Source organism: Thunnus albacares, chromosome 21, assembly GCF_914725855.1.
Source record: "Thunnus albacares chromosome 21, fThuAlb1.1, whole genome shotgun sequence".
NCBI lineage: Eukaryota > Metazoa > Chordata > Actinopteri > Scombriformes > Scombridae > Thunnus > Thunnus albacares.
Window position 1 is genome coordinate 7,427,076 of NC_058126.1, and position 16,760 is coordinate 7,443,835.

Sequence of the window (16,760 nt, forward strand, 5' to 3'; positions counted from 1 at the left end):
ATAGTAAAACGAGTCATTTCGCGGGGGTTGTGTGACGCTCACGGCACTTTCTCCACCGTTTTACAGTCATAACATCAGTGACGGAGTATATGCAACCATGTAATCTATGACACAAGCACGTGTAAACAGTGTTTTTGTAATTTTACTCTCACTGCCAGAAGGCGACAAAAGTCCCGCACTCCAGGTTTGACCACAGCGTTGCCACACCATAAAACATAAATATTTTTTAACAGTGATGCCTAACAGTTTTGGAAAGTACAGACAAATGATGTTGTCCTGCCGATTAGAGGTGCCAGATTAGTAAAATGCGTGTCCATGTACACAAATCTATAGATTAAATTCGTGACTATTTCACGAACAGCCGTCGCCCACTGCTGGTACTGCACTTTTATACACACGTATAAGTACTTTTTTTCTTTTATATGCTTTAATATTTTTCAATGTAACACTGTATTCACTGACTTCAAAGACTTGTAGGTGAGCTATTTATTATTAGACAAAGTAGGCAAGTACCTGGGGCCCTTAACTACCAGGGCCCATATTGACTGTGGATATACTATGATGTTTATATGTAATACATAGATAAAATTATGTTCATATATCTTGCATATGTACAGTACTGCAGTAAAAACTTAAGTGAGGATGCTTTCAAAAATTATGTCATGAATAGTTTTTATATATCAATTTATCCACTAAATTATGAATTATACTTGGGGTCTTTGTCATGCTGTGAAAGAAGTACTGAGATCTTTTACTTACATTAAAGTAGCAATACCACAATGGAAACACCACCCATCTCAAGCTCTCCTTTGTCCTTACTAACACAAGACTGCTGAACAAAATATATATGTCATTTTTTTTTTAATCTATTGGTGGTTAGTGTTATGAACTAGGATGTATTCCCAGTGCAATATGGTTTAATGTGCAATACTGAAGGTTAGTGAGTGCAATACTAGTTAACTTGTTTTATTTAATATGATATTTAATTTATGGACTTTGCCTCCTTTGCACACCTTTGTTCTTTTTAAAAACATTTTCGTTCTTATTCTTTTAAAATATGCTTTGACACTTTATTGGCCACAGGTCATTGTGTTCTATTATTTTAGAAATAGTGTAAACTCTTTGTATGTGTCTGTACATATGGAGATTATGTAACTATACTGTGTATACCTTGTATTTTATCCATATGCAGCTGTATGCACACTTGAACCTCAGACAAATTTCCCCTCAGGGACAATATAGTTTATCTCACCTCTTATCTTGTAACAAATTATGATGAAATTGATAAATAAAATAAAATAATCAGAATCAGTTTTATTGGCCAAGTATATTCACACATACAAGGAATTTGACTCAGGTTTCTAATAGCTCTCAATGTACTTACACACAACAATGTTCAGGAGATACATGTATATGGACATACAGCCAAAACAAGACAACAAGGCTGACAACTGTGGGCCCTCGCCGCGGGTATGGTGCAGGGATGGTGGCGCGGTCCTGTTGGTGTCCTGGGGTCTTCTAGGCTATTGCTGCTATTATTATTACTAGTCATATCTCTATTATTATTATTATTGTTATTGTTGTTATTGTTGCTGCTTTTTTGTGTCTCCTATTCTGGGTTTGGGTGGCCTCCTGCTTGGGTTTGTCCACAGCCCCCAGATGAGTAAGTCCGCCCCTGCTTCAAGGATGCGTACGTGACAAATTACGACGTGACGAAGGCGGAAGTGCCCCGACCGTATAAGGAGTAACGTTATAGACACCGCTGAGCAAATCTACTAGCAAGAAGGCCAGAAGGCGCGGTGCGGAACCTGCGGCCAGGTGAGATAATTGACTCCAACCGACTATTTATCAATTTACATCGTTTGAATTCCGACATTTGTTGACCTGTATTGTCTTTTACGTAACGGGACAGACGTGCAAGGTGACACGTTTTGCTAACTAACGTTAGCTTAATTAGTGATGCTGCAGTTTCACCTGTTAGCCTGATATGTTGCAGGAAACATATGCGACCGCGTTTCGTCTGAAAATCCATATTGGTGATACAGTAGGGTCCAAAAGTTTGAGACCACTTCCTCATTCTTTTGGACCCTACTGTATACTGACAGAATAACCGGCTTTTTGTTTTAATATGAAACTGATGTCTCCTGGTTTGCAAGTGTGACTGAGTGTGGAGGAGGATTCCTGTCCGAGAACATAAAATCTCCTTCTCAACAATAAAAACTAAGATGTGGTCAAACATCCAAAACTCTCCAGATGTGTCTGCAGAGGATTTTCTACCTTCTTTACAGAAGATGCCTTATAATGTGGAGTTATATAATGATGCAACCTCATGTAACCACTCCCAAAACGGTTTATTTCCAATTCATTTCCGCCTAGGGTTATTCCATCAGTTTTTAAGAAAAATAACTTATTGTTTTCGTTTTAGAAAAAAACTTTTGGCTAATGCACATAAACAAACAAGCAGAGGAAATTCTGGGACTTTATCATTTGCACTTAATCTAGTTTTTCATAACACCAGGACTTCAAGGGTAGTGTGATTGACCTACAGGATGATAAAGAAAGAACAGGAAGAGAGACTGATGCAGGATATTGAAGCCGATATATCTATGCTAGGGCTGCAACTAACGATTATTTTCATTGTTGATTAATCTGTCAAATATTTTCTTGATTAACCGATTAGTTGTTTGGTCCATAAAATATCAGAAAATGGTTAAATACGTCTGTTTCCTGAAGTGACGTCCGCAAATGTCTTATTTTGTCCCGACGATCAGTCCAAAACTCAGAGATATTCAGTTTACCGTCATAAAAGACTGAAGAAACCAGAAAATATTCACATTTCAGAAGCTGGAATCAGAGAATTTGGAGACTTTCTTTAAAAAAAAATGACTCAAAATAATTGATGGAAAAGTCGATGTTGCAGGCTTACAAAGATCAATCTGCAGATTATTTACTCGTACAACATCGTCACATTTATGCATTTTAATAATCAGTACATTTAAATTATTTAAGCAAAAAACAATTCTGCCTTTTTGTCTTCTACATTTGTATATTTCTGATTTCATATTTTTTCCCTTTTTTGTAAATAACTATTGGGCTACTTTTCACAAACTTCTAACATTTTATCATTTAAATGATTTCTTTATTTTGTATAATTTTTTAGGGCATTTTTATACCTTTTTTTTTTCTTTTTTTTAAATTATGGTGACATTTAAGAGAGTTGACAGGAAACGAGGGGTTAGAGAGAGGCGGGGGGCGCGTAATTGAGCTGTGGAAGTTGCAGTTATGTGCCATGCGTCTCTACCAGCAGGCTACCGGGACACACGTATCATCTAAATGATTGTTCATAACAATAACCTACATATGAATCACTAAGGAAAGTGATGGTGTAATGCAGCTCTTGTACTGGCGGCACTCTTTCTGCTGCCATGTAGCTAATATCATACTGGTTTATCTGCTGAGCTATATTTAGCAAAAACCCAGAGGAGAGTTTAGATGATGAAAGGAAGCATGACTGAGCGCTTCAGCTCTGGTATAAAGATGCATGTTCGATTTGTACTTTGCATTGAAGAAATACTCGTTTTCAGATTGTTTAATCAGTAATAAGCCTAGATAATGAGTCCAATCAGAACAAACAGATTTCATCCAATCATCAGAGGACGAGTCAACGGTTTCCTGGTTCAGTGTAATAAAGGTCGGTCGGGTGTGTTTAACTGGTTTTGGTGCCTTTCTCAACGGTTCCCTCCCCCCTGCAGCGCTATAAGGAAGAATTCCTTTGAAGGAAGGGAAGTTGTGGGTTGTCAGTTTTAAACAAACATTTCCTTCTCAAGTTCACCTGTGACAATCCTCCAACTGACATATTTATAAAGGAAACAAGCTTAAAATGGCCAAAACAGAGTTATCTTTTGTCATGAGACGCGTAGGTCATGTTTTCTTCTTTTGTTGTGTAAGCATATGTGTGTAAAGTAAAGGTCAAACCAGTTATTGGACGTCATTTGACATTTTGTATGGAGACAGTAGATAATCCCTTAATGGCAATGAGTGTAGAATTCATTGTTTTTAATCTTTTGGTCTGTAAAGTGTCCAGAACAAGTTACCAGACAAAGCGAGCAAATTTTATAATTTCAATGATTTATAGCTGTATATTTATTTATTTAAATAAATAAAATAAATTAAAGGAGTAGGACTGAGTGATCATTTCATTGGCTACCAGTGGGATTTATTCAATTATAATATGAAATCATGTTATTGTTCATAAAAATGTGTTTTCCAAATTAATGATTGTAAGTAAAGTTTAATTACTCTTGATTTATTGGTTGGTCTACAAAATGTCAGAATATTTTTGAGAAATGGCTAAAACTGCAACAATCAGCAGAAAATGAATCAGCAACTATTTTGATAATTGAATAATTGTCATTTATTTTAGTAAAAATGTAAAACATTTGCTGGTTGCAGCTTTTTAAATATGATTTTGATGTTTTTCTGTGTTATAAAGGACAGTAAACTGAATTTCTTTTGTATTTTTGACTATCAACAAGACATTTGAAAAAAGTATTTCACAATTTTGTGAGATTTGATAGACAAAGCAATTAAACGATAATGAAAATAATGGTTTTTGTCTTTCCTGACCAACAGTCCTAAACATTAACAAATAAATGCATCAAACTGTCACAACAGAGAAGCTAGAACTTGACAACTTTTGGTATTTCTGCATTTAAAAAATCCTGTCGACTGCTCTTCAGTCACTTTATTAGAAAAATATTGTTAATATGTCGTGGCTGAGTGGGAGATATGGATAATATTTTATAATGTGATCATAATATTGCTTTATTTTGTGATGTAGTTGTGTTTTTTATAAAGGAAAGTCTGTTTTTGTCTAATTTAGCAAATTAAATATCGGACAAATGAATAATTCTTGGCAACAATCATATAAAAATCCAATATTGCTGTAAATCAGTGTTGTTTATTGATTTGCAATGTTGCAGACAGTGACTCAATACAGATGTTACTAGGAAAGATATCTTGGTGTAAACTCAATGAAACATACATAAACACACCCACACACTACTCATAACGTGTATAAAGTAAGTCCAGTTTGAGTTTTCACTTGAAGGAAGAACAGTCTGCCTGTTAAAGGAGGAAACACTTCTGACCTGGCAAAAACCCCTGAATACCAGCTCTGTTTTAAAAATATGACTCACCCCCTCTCCCTCCCTCCCTCCCTCACCCCCTCCCTCCCTCCCTCTCTGTCTGCGTCTCTCTCTCTCTCTCTCTCTCTCTCTCTCTCCCCTTTGGTCTTTTTCTGTCTCGCTTTCATCTCCTTCTGCATTCGCTTCCTTAATTTGCGGCACACAACCTCACAGTCTGGTTTATACTCTGTCTTCTTAGAACAGGACCAACGGCAGCGATGGATCGAGTGAGGTCTGCGTTCAACAGCGTGGTGAGTGTTTGTGTTTTCTAACTGGAATTTTTTTTTTTTTATAGAAATAGAATGATTTGTCACCTGCATTTAGATTTTTTTACCTGTTTTTATTATTTTTGTATATATTTTATGGTCACTTGATTGAACAATTTGAATAGAGAGTACAGTGTTTTGCTCCATTTTTCAGCACCTTAAATCAAAAACTTTTTTTTTATAAATAACTTGACCTTTGTAACCACTCTGCCGCTCCTGCAGCTGTGGAATCATTAACACGTCGCTCTCCTCATTCTTTGTTTCTTTTGTTTCTCTCTCGTCCAGATTAAAAGCGAGCGCTACAGCAGGTTCACTCTGCAGCACGAGGAGGACGGAGAGAGGCACGTCGAGGTCAAACTGTCCGATGACGCAACAGATGACGCCACGGAGGTCGGCCAGGCGGGGGGCTCGCCCAGCTTCCGGCCGGCACCTCCGCGTCAGAGCCGTAGCTCCCTCTGCTACATGGCCTTAGGAGTCCTGCTGGTCTTTATTATCGGTATGATCTCTTAAGTTGTCTTTCTCTGTTTACTAAATATTAACAGCATTAAACATTTTCTCCAAGGCCAGTATGATAACTTCACATCACTTGTTTTGTCCAACTTAAAGTCCAAAACCAAAAGTTGACAATAAGAGCAGATTTTTACATTTGAGAAGCTGCACCAGTGAATTTTTTGGCATTTTTCCCTAAAAAATACTTATACGATGATTGATCTATTATGTAAAATCTGTTGTTTACTTCATCTATATGTTTGACCTTCACTGTTCAGTATGATGATGATGATGATGATGATGATTTGAGTTTGATACTATAAGGCTGTTTTGACATTCAGTTGCTAAAGAAGGAAAGTCTTTCTTCTTCCTCTCTTCTTCTTTGGAAGCAATTGTGGTCTGGTGCACTTACACAAGTGTGATGTGCACATACACTTGAGAATGAACAGCAGCAGCTTTAAACACTGTAATTGAATGTTTTTGTAAGAAAAAAAAAAACAAACATATCTGACACAAATTATTCAAAGCAGGCTATATTTAAAATGTCTTAAAACATGTCTGGAGGATGTCTTTTAATGAAAGACAAGAAAACAGAAAAAAGTTCTAAAATTGTAGATTTTGAAAGGAAGGAAGGGAGTTGAAGCAGATGTAAAATCTTCTGTGAGTTTGTTTTAAATATGTGGTGCCTATAAACTGAATAATGTTTTATGAAACAACAGTAGTATTTAAAATCAGATCTTTTGACACACAGGAAGCCAATGTGAAGATCTGACAACTGGAGTGATGTGTCTTTTTGTTTTAGCGAGGTCACTGTTGGCAGAATTTCATCACTGTTATAAAACTTTTTTTTTTTTTTGAAAAAAAACCACTTCTGCTGTCTGCGCCGTGTCTCCAGGATACTTTATCGGTTACATCAGCCACCGTAAACCTCGGGTGGAGCCAGCGGAGTGCAGGACAGGGTTGGAAGGGGAAGAAAGCACACCAGTATATCCCGAACAAGCTCCAGTGGACGCCGCGCCAGCTCCGGAAGCGCAGCTGGACTGGAAGGACATCACTCAACTTCTCACGCAGAAACTCACCACTGAGACCTTCGACAGGACTCTGAGGTAAACTGTTCACCTGCACACAAGAGAGAACACGCCTCACCATGCAAACACTCCATAAGCCTAATAACAAACTAAATAATTTCTAGTAATATTAAGGGAAATATCCCAGTTAAAAGAATAAAAATGGTCCTTCCAAAGTTAATGTTAAATTGACAGACTTTTACTGGCAGGATCAGCTTTCTGTGCAAAGAAAATGAATAACAAATATGTAGCTCAAGGAGAGGGATCAAGTAGAAACTTTTTTTGTTTTTTAAACTGATATTTTTGTATAACACTCTGAATCAGCAGGGATTACAAAGGAGACAGGAAGGTTACAAGTGTGAGTGTGCTTCTCCTCAAAGCTTAAAGGATAAAGCTGATGTTATTCTATATTTTTGTGATTATCGACAAATCCCATGAAAAAAAAATCAAAGTTAGCCCATCTCTCAATACTCTCTGACTTCTCTACTCTGTCTGTAGTACTCAGCTTCAAGCTCATTTGTTCCTACTGAATACAGAAGTTTATCTAGTTAAATGATTATTTTTGATACTAATAAATTTGATTTTGAAGCACCTTTCATGTAACTAGAATATTTAGACTCCAAATGAGTTCAGATTAAGGCGTTTATGATTTCAGGTCAAATTAGTGTTTTTTTTATGCTCTGTGGAGAAAGGCAGTCACCAAACTGATCTGCAGAACCACAAAATCTATCTTCTGTCTGAAACCAGCGCTTTGTATCGCTGTGAAACCGGATCAGACTCATCATTTCTCGTAATGTCATGACATTTTATAATAAAGTACATTTTGTGTTCGTAAGAAGGCTTATGACTCATCTCGAGGCCTTTTCTTAAAAAAGGGGGTTGAAATGTGCATGAAAAAAGTCATTTCAGAAGACTGAAGGGAGACAAACATGGCATAGAAATTTAAATTTTGTTTCTCCGCAGGGACTTTGATCTACCCAGACGTTCAGCCGGCAGCTATGAAGATACGAGCCTGGCAAACCGCATGTTTGAGGAGTTCAAGAAACTTGAGATGGAGCCCTGGACCGACATCCACTTCGTTCAGCTGCAGATGCCAGACAGGTTGATATTTTATTTTTTGTACATGATAAATTGTTTTATTTGAGAGATATTGGTAAGTTTGAAACAACTTTTTAGCTTTAACGTATCATTATGAAGTAAATGCTGATTGCACAGTGTAACGGCTGTAGAATAATGACACCGTTAGTGTTCAGATTGGTTCCCTATAAGCCTCGCTTTCACTATGCAGTTCTGTCTGCTATCGGGTACGATCTCCTGGGAAAAGGAAGGATCAATTTACAGCACAAAGGAGGTGTGTCAACCACTGTGCAACCAAAAGTAGTTTTCCCCGGTAGCTTTATCTTGTAATTGTTTTATTGCTACATGATAAATGTGGAATATTGCACAAGCAACACATTACTTACATGTGTGTAAGCTACATTTTAGTTGCATTGAGTGCACTACCTGAATAATACCTTGTCTTTTGATTTCTAGAGGGCTTTCTTCCTCTTAGCTACGGTAGCTAAAGGGAAGAAAGCCCTCTAGAAATCAGTTAGCTAAGCTAGCAGCCTTACAGCCATAGAGTACTGGGTCAGTATCCAGTCAGGCTGATCTACCCGGTTCACTTTTCTCAACACAAACTAAAGAATTTCTGTCAGCTTTCATGTCTCCAGTATAGACTAAATTAATGAACAAACTCTCGCTTTCTCTCCTAATTTTTTCTTCTAACGTTACTCCCTCCTCCACCCCGACGCCAACCCCTGCTGCAAACTATGTTATTACTATTCAGTGCACATCATTACAATAGCTTTTGCTTGTTCCCAAATTCAAAATAAAATTGTGACAATTCAATTCACCTCTTCAGTGAACATGTCTTTCTTTTCTTATTTCCAAAGTGGTGTTGATTTATTTCTGTTGAAAACGGAAAGTGATCAGGTTGTCTTTGCGACAGCGATGCAGACAATAATACGACATGGAAACACTAGCGGAGGAAAGTCGAAAAGTTGTCTGTTACCACTTTAAGAGATGCTTAAAAACATGCTGGTTTCTTTAAAATGCCACAGTCGGGCATTAGGATGGTGCTATAATCCACTGACTGTAAATGTCTCTGGATCAATGTCAGTTGTGAAACAAAACAAACAAACCAACAGTGATATCCTGACAAGCTTTTGTCCTCTCATCGGCAGCAATCGCCCAAACCGTGTCCTTTTTGGTTCAGAGGTCTTCGAGCCTACGGGTTATCTTGCATACAGCGCTACTGGGAAAGTTCAGGTGAGTAAAAGGATAAGTGTGTAAGATTTCATGGCATCAAGTATTCAGTTGGTTGCAATCTGCAACCTCACCACTAGATGTCACTAAATCATTCACACTTTTCCTTTAGTATAGTTGACACTTATATAGCCAAAACTTGAAGGTGTCTGCCTCTTGTTTAAATGTACTCATCACTTACCTAACTTTTATGTATGTGTGTAGGGAAAGCTGGTGTATGGCAACTATGGTCGACAAAAGGATCTGGATGTTCTGCAGAAGAAGAACGTTGAGCTGAAAGACTGTGTGTTGCTGCTCCGAGCTGGAAATATCAGTTTTGCAGAGCAGGTATCTGTGTGTGTGTGTGTGCGTGTGTGTGTGTGTGTGTGATTTGACACCTTGGTATGCCTCGTATCACTCAACTAGAAACTTGTTTTAATGTTTGTGATCATGTTTCTTCAGGTAAATAACGCTGCAGCGAAGGGGGCCTCTGCTGTTCTAATCTACCCCGACCCTCAAGAGTACGCGTATATAGCCAACACAGAACTCTACGGACATGTAAGTTTGCACACACAGCCTGTTGGGTTCACAGCAAGTCAATTAACCAGTTAGCCAGAGCCAGAATATAGAATTGCATTGCTTTGTTTTTCTTTTTTCTCCCTAATTTCTTGATATTTTGTTTGTTTCCCCCCTTCAGGTCCACCTGGGTTCAGGCGACCCCTACACCCCTGGATTCCCGTCCTTCAACCACACGCAGTTCCCCCCAACTAAGTCATCCGGTCTCCCCACAATCCCAGCCCAGACTATCACCACCAACATGGCTTCAACTCTTCTACTGTAAGAAAATGCTTCACACCTTGTCGGGGTCACAGTGTAACTCTCAGTGTAAAATGTATTTGGATGCCACTCATATATACTACTATAAATGTACAGCCATGGTGCGAGAAGTCACTTTGGATAAGGGCATCAACTCAAAAGCATATGTTTATTAGATATTTCAGTAGAATTTTCTTGGAAAATTAGACTTGAAGGTAGACTTTAGAGTGATATTACAGCATATATTTGTACATAAACTCTATATATCTCTATGTATTGGTTTTGGAAAGGTTTGTCTTTATGATATCTTCCAAAGACTCAGTTTATATGATGTGATGTTTTAGTTAAAGTGGCTATAATCAATATTTTTTTATATATATATATAACAGTGTATTAAATGATGTGTAATGAGAAGCATTGTTCGTAGTGATGAACCTACGGAGAATTAGTAGGCAGCTGTTTTCAGTGACAAACTCACTGTACACTACCAGCTCAGCAGCAAACAAGAGCAAAAACAGAGCTAAAAGAGAGTGAATATTGGACTTACACTCACCAGGTGGACAGAAACACGACTCATCAAACGAATGATGACGTTGCTCCATAACTGCTGGATGTGGAAATAAGCGACTGTTTACTGCAACATACCCAAACATCCTGACATAACTCTAACCACTTCAAGTGGCCAAAGAAATAGCTGAAGCAGGTTTAACTAATTCTGTAAACGGATGACTGGGAAACAGGCCACAGCTGTAAACCTTATGTAAGTTCTAGTGTTATTTCACCCAATTCCTCGCCTGCCTCTCCGCACCCTCTTCCAGGAATATCAGTGGCCCCGAAGCAGATGCAAGCAGCGGCTTTAAAGGTGGCATCAGGTCACGGTCTTACAGCCTGGGAGGCAGCAAGAACGTCACCGTCGAGGTGAACAACGTGCTGGTCAACAGGGAGATCCACAACGTGTTCGGAGTCATCAAAGGATTCATAGATCCTGGTAGGACTAAATAATATGAACCATTTTCCCTTCAATAATTCAGAATGGTGTTTTTTTTTGTTGTTGTTGTTGTTGCATTGTCCATCTAAGATATCTTGTACTAACGTGTTTTGTGTCTGTGTATGTATCTGCAGATCGCTATGTTGTACTGGGAGCCCAGAGAGACGCCTGGGGTAAAGGTTACGCCAAAGCCACTGTTGGCACCTCCATTCTGATGGAGCTGGCCAGGGCTGTTCATGAGATGGTGAAGAAAGGTAACAAATGTAGTACTTTGCATACAGTATAATCACTATCCTAGAAAACATGTATCCCTTAAATGACCACTTCAGGAACACAGCCCTGAGTTCGTAGATCAGGGAGGATGTAAGGCTCTCTTCTTGGTTGGTTTTTTTCTGTATAATTTGAACACTGCAGAGAGGAAGGTGTTTACAGTTACAGTCCCACATATTGTGATTTGTAATAAATCTCCAAACATTCACTGATGAGCTTTAATAACCAGACTTAACTCCTATGAAATTCTCGTATTGCAGTCATATTTGCACAGTAGTATTTGTTCAACTGTATGTTGTAGACTCCCAGTTACTATAAATGTGCAATGTGTGTTTCTTTGCTATTGTTGGTGTATTCTGCAGGACATCACTGATAATGCACCATGTGTGTATCCTTTTTTCTTTAGATGGATTCAAGCCCAGGAGAAGCCTGGTGTTTGCAAGCTGGAGTGCTGGAGAGTATGGAAGTGTTGGCGCCACCGAGTGGTTGGAGGTGAGAGCTAAATAGCTTTTTTTTTTTTTTTTTTCAAGGATCTTAAGGAAAATACATGTTTTCTGTTCTGCAAATGTTCTTTCTTATGTCTGCGTTTTGTTTTTAGGGTTATATGTCCTCTATTGACAAAAATGTTTTGACCTACATAAACCTGGATGGAGCGGTCATGGGTATGTACAGTACACACAGTACATCATACATGCATCACACAGCACAGACGCACATATTTCTGTACACAAATATTCAAGGTTGTTGCTGACTTGAGTATATTTTCTCACAAGGTCGTGGGAGCTTAATAGCCTCAGCAAGTCCGCTGCTTTACAGCCTCCTCGGGAGCACAATCAAAGAGGTAACAACAACAAACCACTTCAGATTATAATCTAGTCCTGATTGTATCAGTTGAGTTTGTATTTAGTGCAATTTCACTTTACTGCACAGGTGAAAAATCCTCTTGGTTCTGGTGCTGTGTACGATATGGTGGGGAAAAGCAACTGGGAGGCCAACGTGTAAGTATTAAACCAGCCTATACAGACAGTCTTTCAAGAATTTTCAGTGTCAGTTAAAGTAAACCTAAAACTACATAAATCTAAGGCTGGATATCATTGGAAAAATTCTTCTAGTGCTGATATGAAACCTGAGTTTCAATACTGACAAAGTGCAAGTTCTTAAATGTTACATTTTCTCTCTTCTGTTTGTTGTAGAAAGAAGGAGTTGTTAGACTTTCTTGCCAATAGCTGTGTACGATAATTTTACTCTGTCATGTGTGCAGACTGAGACCGATGTCGGTGGACGACCCTGCTTATCCGTTCTTGGCCTTCTCCGGGATTCCCTCCATCTCTTTCCACTTCATCTCTCCCAACGTGAGTCTTCATTCAAAACAGAAGGGACACTGATGTTACCTGTACAGTGTTTATGTACATTTACCCACAATAAGTAAAAATGAGAATGTTTACATGTACACAACTCTACTGTTGGAGAAAAGTTTCAATGATTTTAAATGAACAAAATATCTTCAAATAAGTCAGCTGTCTCTTTTAATCTCTCTATCTATCTAAGGGATGAGTTAATAATAAGATAAAATTACATTAACTTGCACAGACATTTCGGTTAACTTGTGTATCCTTGTATTGAAATTGCATATGTGTGTGTGTGTGTGTGTTATGTCTGAAGACTGAAAGCTACACCTTCTATGGTACCAACCTGGACAACATGGATCATCTCAATTATCAAACCAACCAGCGCACAGGTGAAATGACTGCTGTCGCTGCACAGTTTGCCGGTCAGATGGCTCTGCGACTGGTTCACGACCACCTGCTCAACCTGGACGTGAGCAGATACACCAAACTGATCACCAAGGACGTGTCCCTGATCCGCAAACGCATTATTCAGCTCACTCAGGTCCGTCTCTCCGCATCTTTCTTACACGTCTTGCACTCCAGTTTTTGACTGAACTTCTTTTTAAGTGTGCTATGAATTTTATAGCTTCAGTATATGGACCAGAATATTTTGTGACTTGCTGATGTTAATTTGACTTTTTGTCCTGTAGTCTGGTCAGCTGAAGGGTGTGGATTCCAACTGGCTAAGCCGTGCACGTGGCTCCTTCCAACGAGCCGCTAGCAGCATCAGCAACGCCATCGTCAACACTGACATAAATGACCAGGAGGCCTGTCGCATCCTCAACGACAGGATCATGAGAGTAAGAGTAATTAGTATAATAATAATAGTAGTTGTTAATAATTTGTAAAACGACTCGATGGTAGCGCCGTCACCACCTCGGGGACACATGAGTTGGTGTTGGATGTTTAATGGTTATAATTTTTATCGTCCTAGGTCGAGCACACCCTCCTCTCTCCGTACGTGTCCCCCATCGACACTCCCTTCCGTCACCTCGTGCTGGGCCGCGGCTCCCACACTTTGGCGTCCATCACCGAGGCCACCGACATGGAGCAGCTCCGCATCCAGCTGGCCCTGGCCACCTGGAACCTGCAGGATTGCGCCAACGCCATGGTCGGAAACATCTGGGAACTCGACAACGAAATCTAAAGCGGAGAGAGAGTCGCGAGCGTGTGTGCGTGCGTGCGTGTGCGTGTGGTTGTGAAATTGAGCAAATGTGAGTAACGAGACACAGGTGGTTGTTCAAAGCAAGCGAACACACAATAGAGCGAAAGAAAAATAAAAAACCGAAGCAGAGGGCGGAGCTCCAATATCAGCACTTAAGCACAAGCTGTCAATCAGAGGTCAAAGCCCCACGCTTTATATACAGGTTTATATTCCGTTATTTTTGGGGGGATCTGACTGAACCTGAATCCCATAAAACACCAGGAGGAGAAGCAACAATATTGAACTTGAAGCTAAAACACGTTAAAAACAACAACAACTGTGAAACGGCACCAAATACTCGGACGAAACTAAACGACAGATCTGCCTCCTCCTCCTGGCTGCACCCCAGAAATGTTGAACCAGTCGAAGCCTTTGCTGTGACCTCTCGCCATCAAAACGCTGAAGACCTTATTTATACTTAAGTTTTTTTATCAGTGGCAGTGCCCACTATAAATATATATCGTTTGTCTTTTTATACGACGTTATCGGAAGCAGTGCCTTCCATAATTATGACGGTTATACTGTCTAATCCTACGGCAGCATCTGCTACACATATTAACTCCTCAACTGTTGCTGACAAAATGGAGCCCGTGATGAAGTTAAAATTTATTCTATTTCAAGTAACGCTTTATTTTACAGGTCTCTTAATTTTGTACTAATTTCCTGGAATTTTACAGAGAAATTTGCAGGTATTTAACACTTAATTTTAAGGACATTTTACAATTGTACAAATTATTTTAAAAAATGAGAAAAAAGTGTTAAGATGGTTAAATGGCATGTACCCACTGAATATATTTAGATTCAAATATAGTTCTTAATTTTAATAATAACAAAATTAGATTAGATTCTTAACAGTAGTTTAATAGAAAGAAAAAACTTAGTTTTCAGTGTGTAGTTTTGTGTCAGTGATGTATTAGCATATTAGGTAGTTTGTTTAAAAAAAAAAAACAACTTAAACTTTTTTCTATTGCTTTTCTAATAATTTGTACCAAATTACACCACCCTTTCTGTAACATTTCCTAAAAATTAACAGTTAAATACCTGCAAATTACTCAGAAATTGTCTTGTAAATGTGTATAAAATCATAGGACCTGTAAAACAAGGCGTTAAATTCCCTCTGCTCTTCATGTCATGCCTTCATGAGATCTTAACTGAAGCAGCTACACAAAGAAAAAAAAATGACTCCGGTGGGGCTTCACGCCGCCATAAAATGTTTGTTTTTAAAAAAAAATTGAAAGGGAGAAATGAAGAGTTTTTCCTGATTTGACGTCAGGAACTATTTTGATTCGTCTGTCAAAAACCAGACTAGGAGCAGAGAGACATCAGGCAAGAAGATGTTATTTACACACCACAAGCCTAGAAATAAATTAATTGTGTAACAGGGGGAAAAATAAGTTTAAAAAAAATGAATGCACAAACAAATAACATATTATAACCCCCCCCCCCCCCCCCCTTTTATCACAATGAATTGGTTACATAATTTGCAAGAAAGCCATTTATGTTGCACAGTCTACTTTTGGAGCACTTAATGATACAGATAAGTTATCGGGAGCAGTGCCTTCCATAATTAAAACTCATTATCGGGAGCAGTGTCTTCCATAATGACAAGCAGTGACGGTAGTTTTTGCCTACCAACGTGTGTGTGTGTGTTAGTGTTTGTGTGTGTTTTATGTGTGTATTTATCGGGAGCAGTGTCTCTCATATTTCACTTGAAGGGTGGAACAACTTATCGGGGACAGTGTTTCCCAGAGTTTTATACTTGATATATTTATTTGTTTTCTCTTTATTTTTGGATTAAATATTTGTGTGTGTGTGTGTGTGTGTTTAGGCACAGTCCTCCTGACCTCCAGAGTGTGTGCGTGTGCTTCTGATTTTTTTCCTTTTTTTTTTGCCTTGAGCTAAAATTTCTGTTTCGCGCTGTAGTTTTCACACGACAGACTCATTTTTAATTTTGTCCTCGACACTCGGGACTGTGTAAATGCACTGTACTCATTATAATTAGCTGCAAACCTGGTTTGTCTGTCTAGTTATAGAAACAAGAGATTTCAACAGGTAGCTTTTTTTTTTTTGCGTCAGTGGCTTCATCAGTTTCACAGATCATGTACTACATACATATGAATTCACTCCTGTTGCTTCCCTGATCACAGACCACATGTGTTACCATAACATATGTCACTGTATGCATGTTACTCTACTGCTTTACAGGTGTAGCTCAACGATCTTACTATACGGATTAGAAAAGATTCAAATATTTCGATTGTAGGGTTTGACAGATGTGTCCGTTTTTGTTTTTAGATGCAGAATAATATTTTTGTATCTAAGCTACTATATTATCTGATATATCTTTCTTCCCATAAAAGTTAGTGTTTTTCCCCTAAATTGTATGGATCTGGATGCAAACGCTAGCTCATGTTTCAATTGAAGCTCTTATTATGAATCCCATATAACCATATTAAAATTCTTTTTATTTCAACATCTACTGTAGAGTCAATAAAATGTCAGTTCATCATTATTCAGATTATTGGATGTTTGAACACGTTTGGTTGTTTCCTTAGCAGGTCGGTTCTGTTGAGTTTGTTACATCTCAGTTTCAGTTTTTCTTGTTTCTTCCATCTGTTCAAAGAATTAAAACCGACTGAATCATCACTTTAAAAAAAAAAAAAAAACATACTGCAATTGTTTCAAAACCTGCTCAGTTTTCTGTAATTGACAAGTTATAGAGATTATGTTTCTGTGATTTCCATGTTCAACAGAAAGACTAATAAACCCTCTGGTTTAGCATCCATTCATGTTTTGTTGT

General features: G+C 38.4%; 1 protein-coding gene across 2 annotated transcripts; it reads left to right on the forward strand.

Annotated features, from left to right (window-relative positions):
• The first annotated feature begins 1,637 nt into the window (after nt 1–1,637).
• Nucleotides 1,638–16,745, forward strand: tfr1b (transferrin receptor 1b). 2 transcript variants are annotated; one of them, XM_044338898.1, is made up of 19 exons: nt 1,638–1,818; nt 5,391–5,437; nt 5,738–5,948; nt 6,837–7,047; nt 7,972–8,109; nt 9,234–9,318; nt 9,520–9,642; nt 9,757–9,852; nt 9,992–10,131; nt 10,929–11,098; nt 11,233–11,352; nt 11,775–11,860; nt 11,967–12,030; nt 12,142–12,209; nt 12,299–12,366; nt 12,630–12,720; nt 13,031–13,258; nt 13,407–13,556; nt 13,691–16,745. In XM_044338898.1, the coding sequence occupies exons 2-19, from the start codon at nt 5,405–5,407 to the stop codon at nt 13,901–13,903; spliced, it is 2,295 nt and encodes a 764-aa protein (XP_044194833.1). In that variant the 5' UTR covers nt 1,638–1,818; nt 5,391–5,404; the 3' UTR covers nt 13,904–16,745. The 2 variants fall into 2 exon arrangements, with proteins under 2 accessions (XP_044194833.1, XP_044194832.1); XM_044338897.1 differs by having other exon boundaries at nt 1,639–1,818; nt 5,386–5,437.
• The last annotated feature ends 15 nt before the right edge of the window (nt 16,746–16,760 follow it).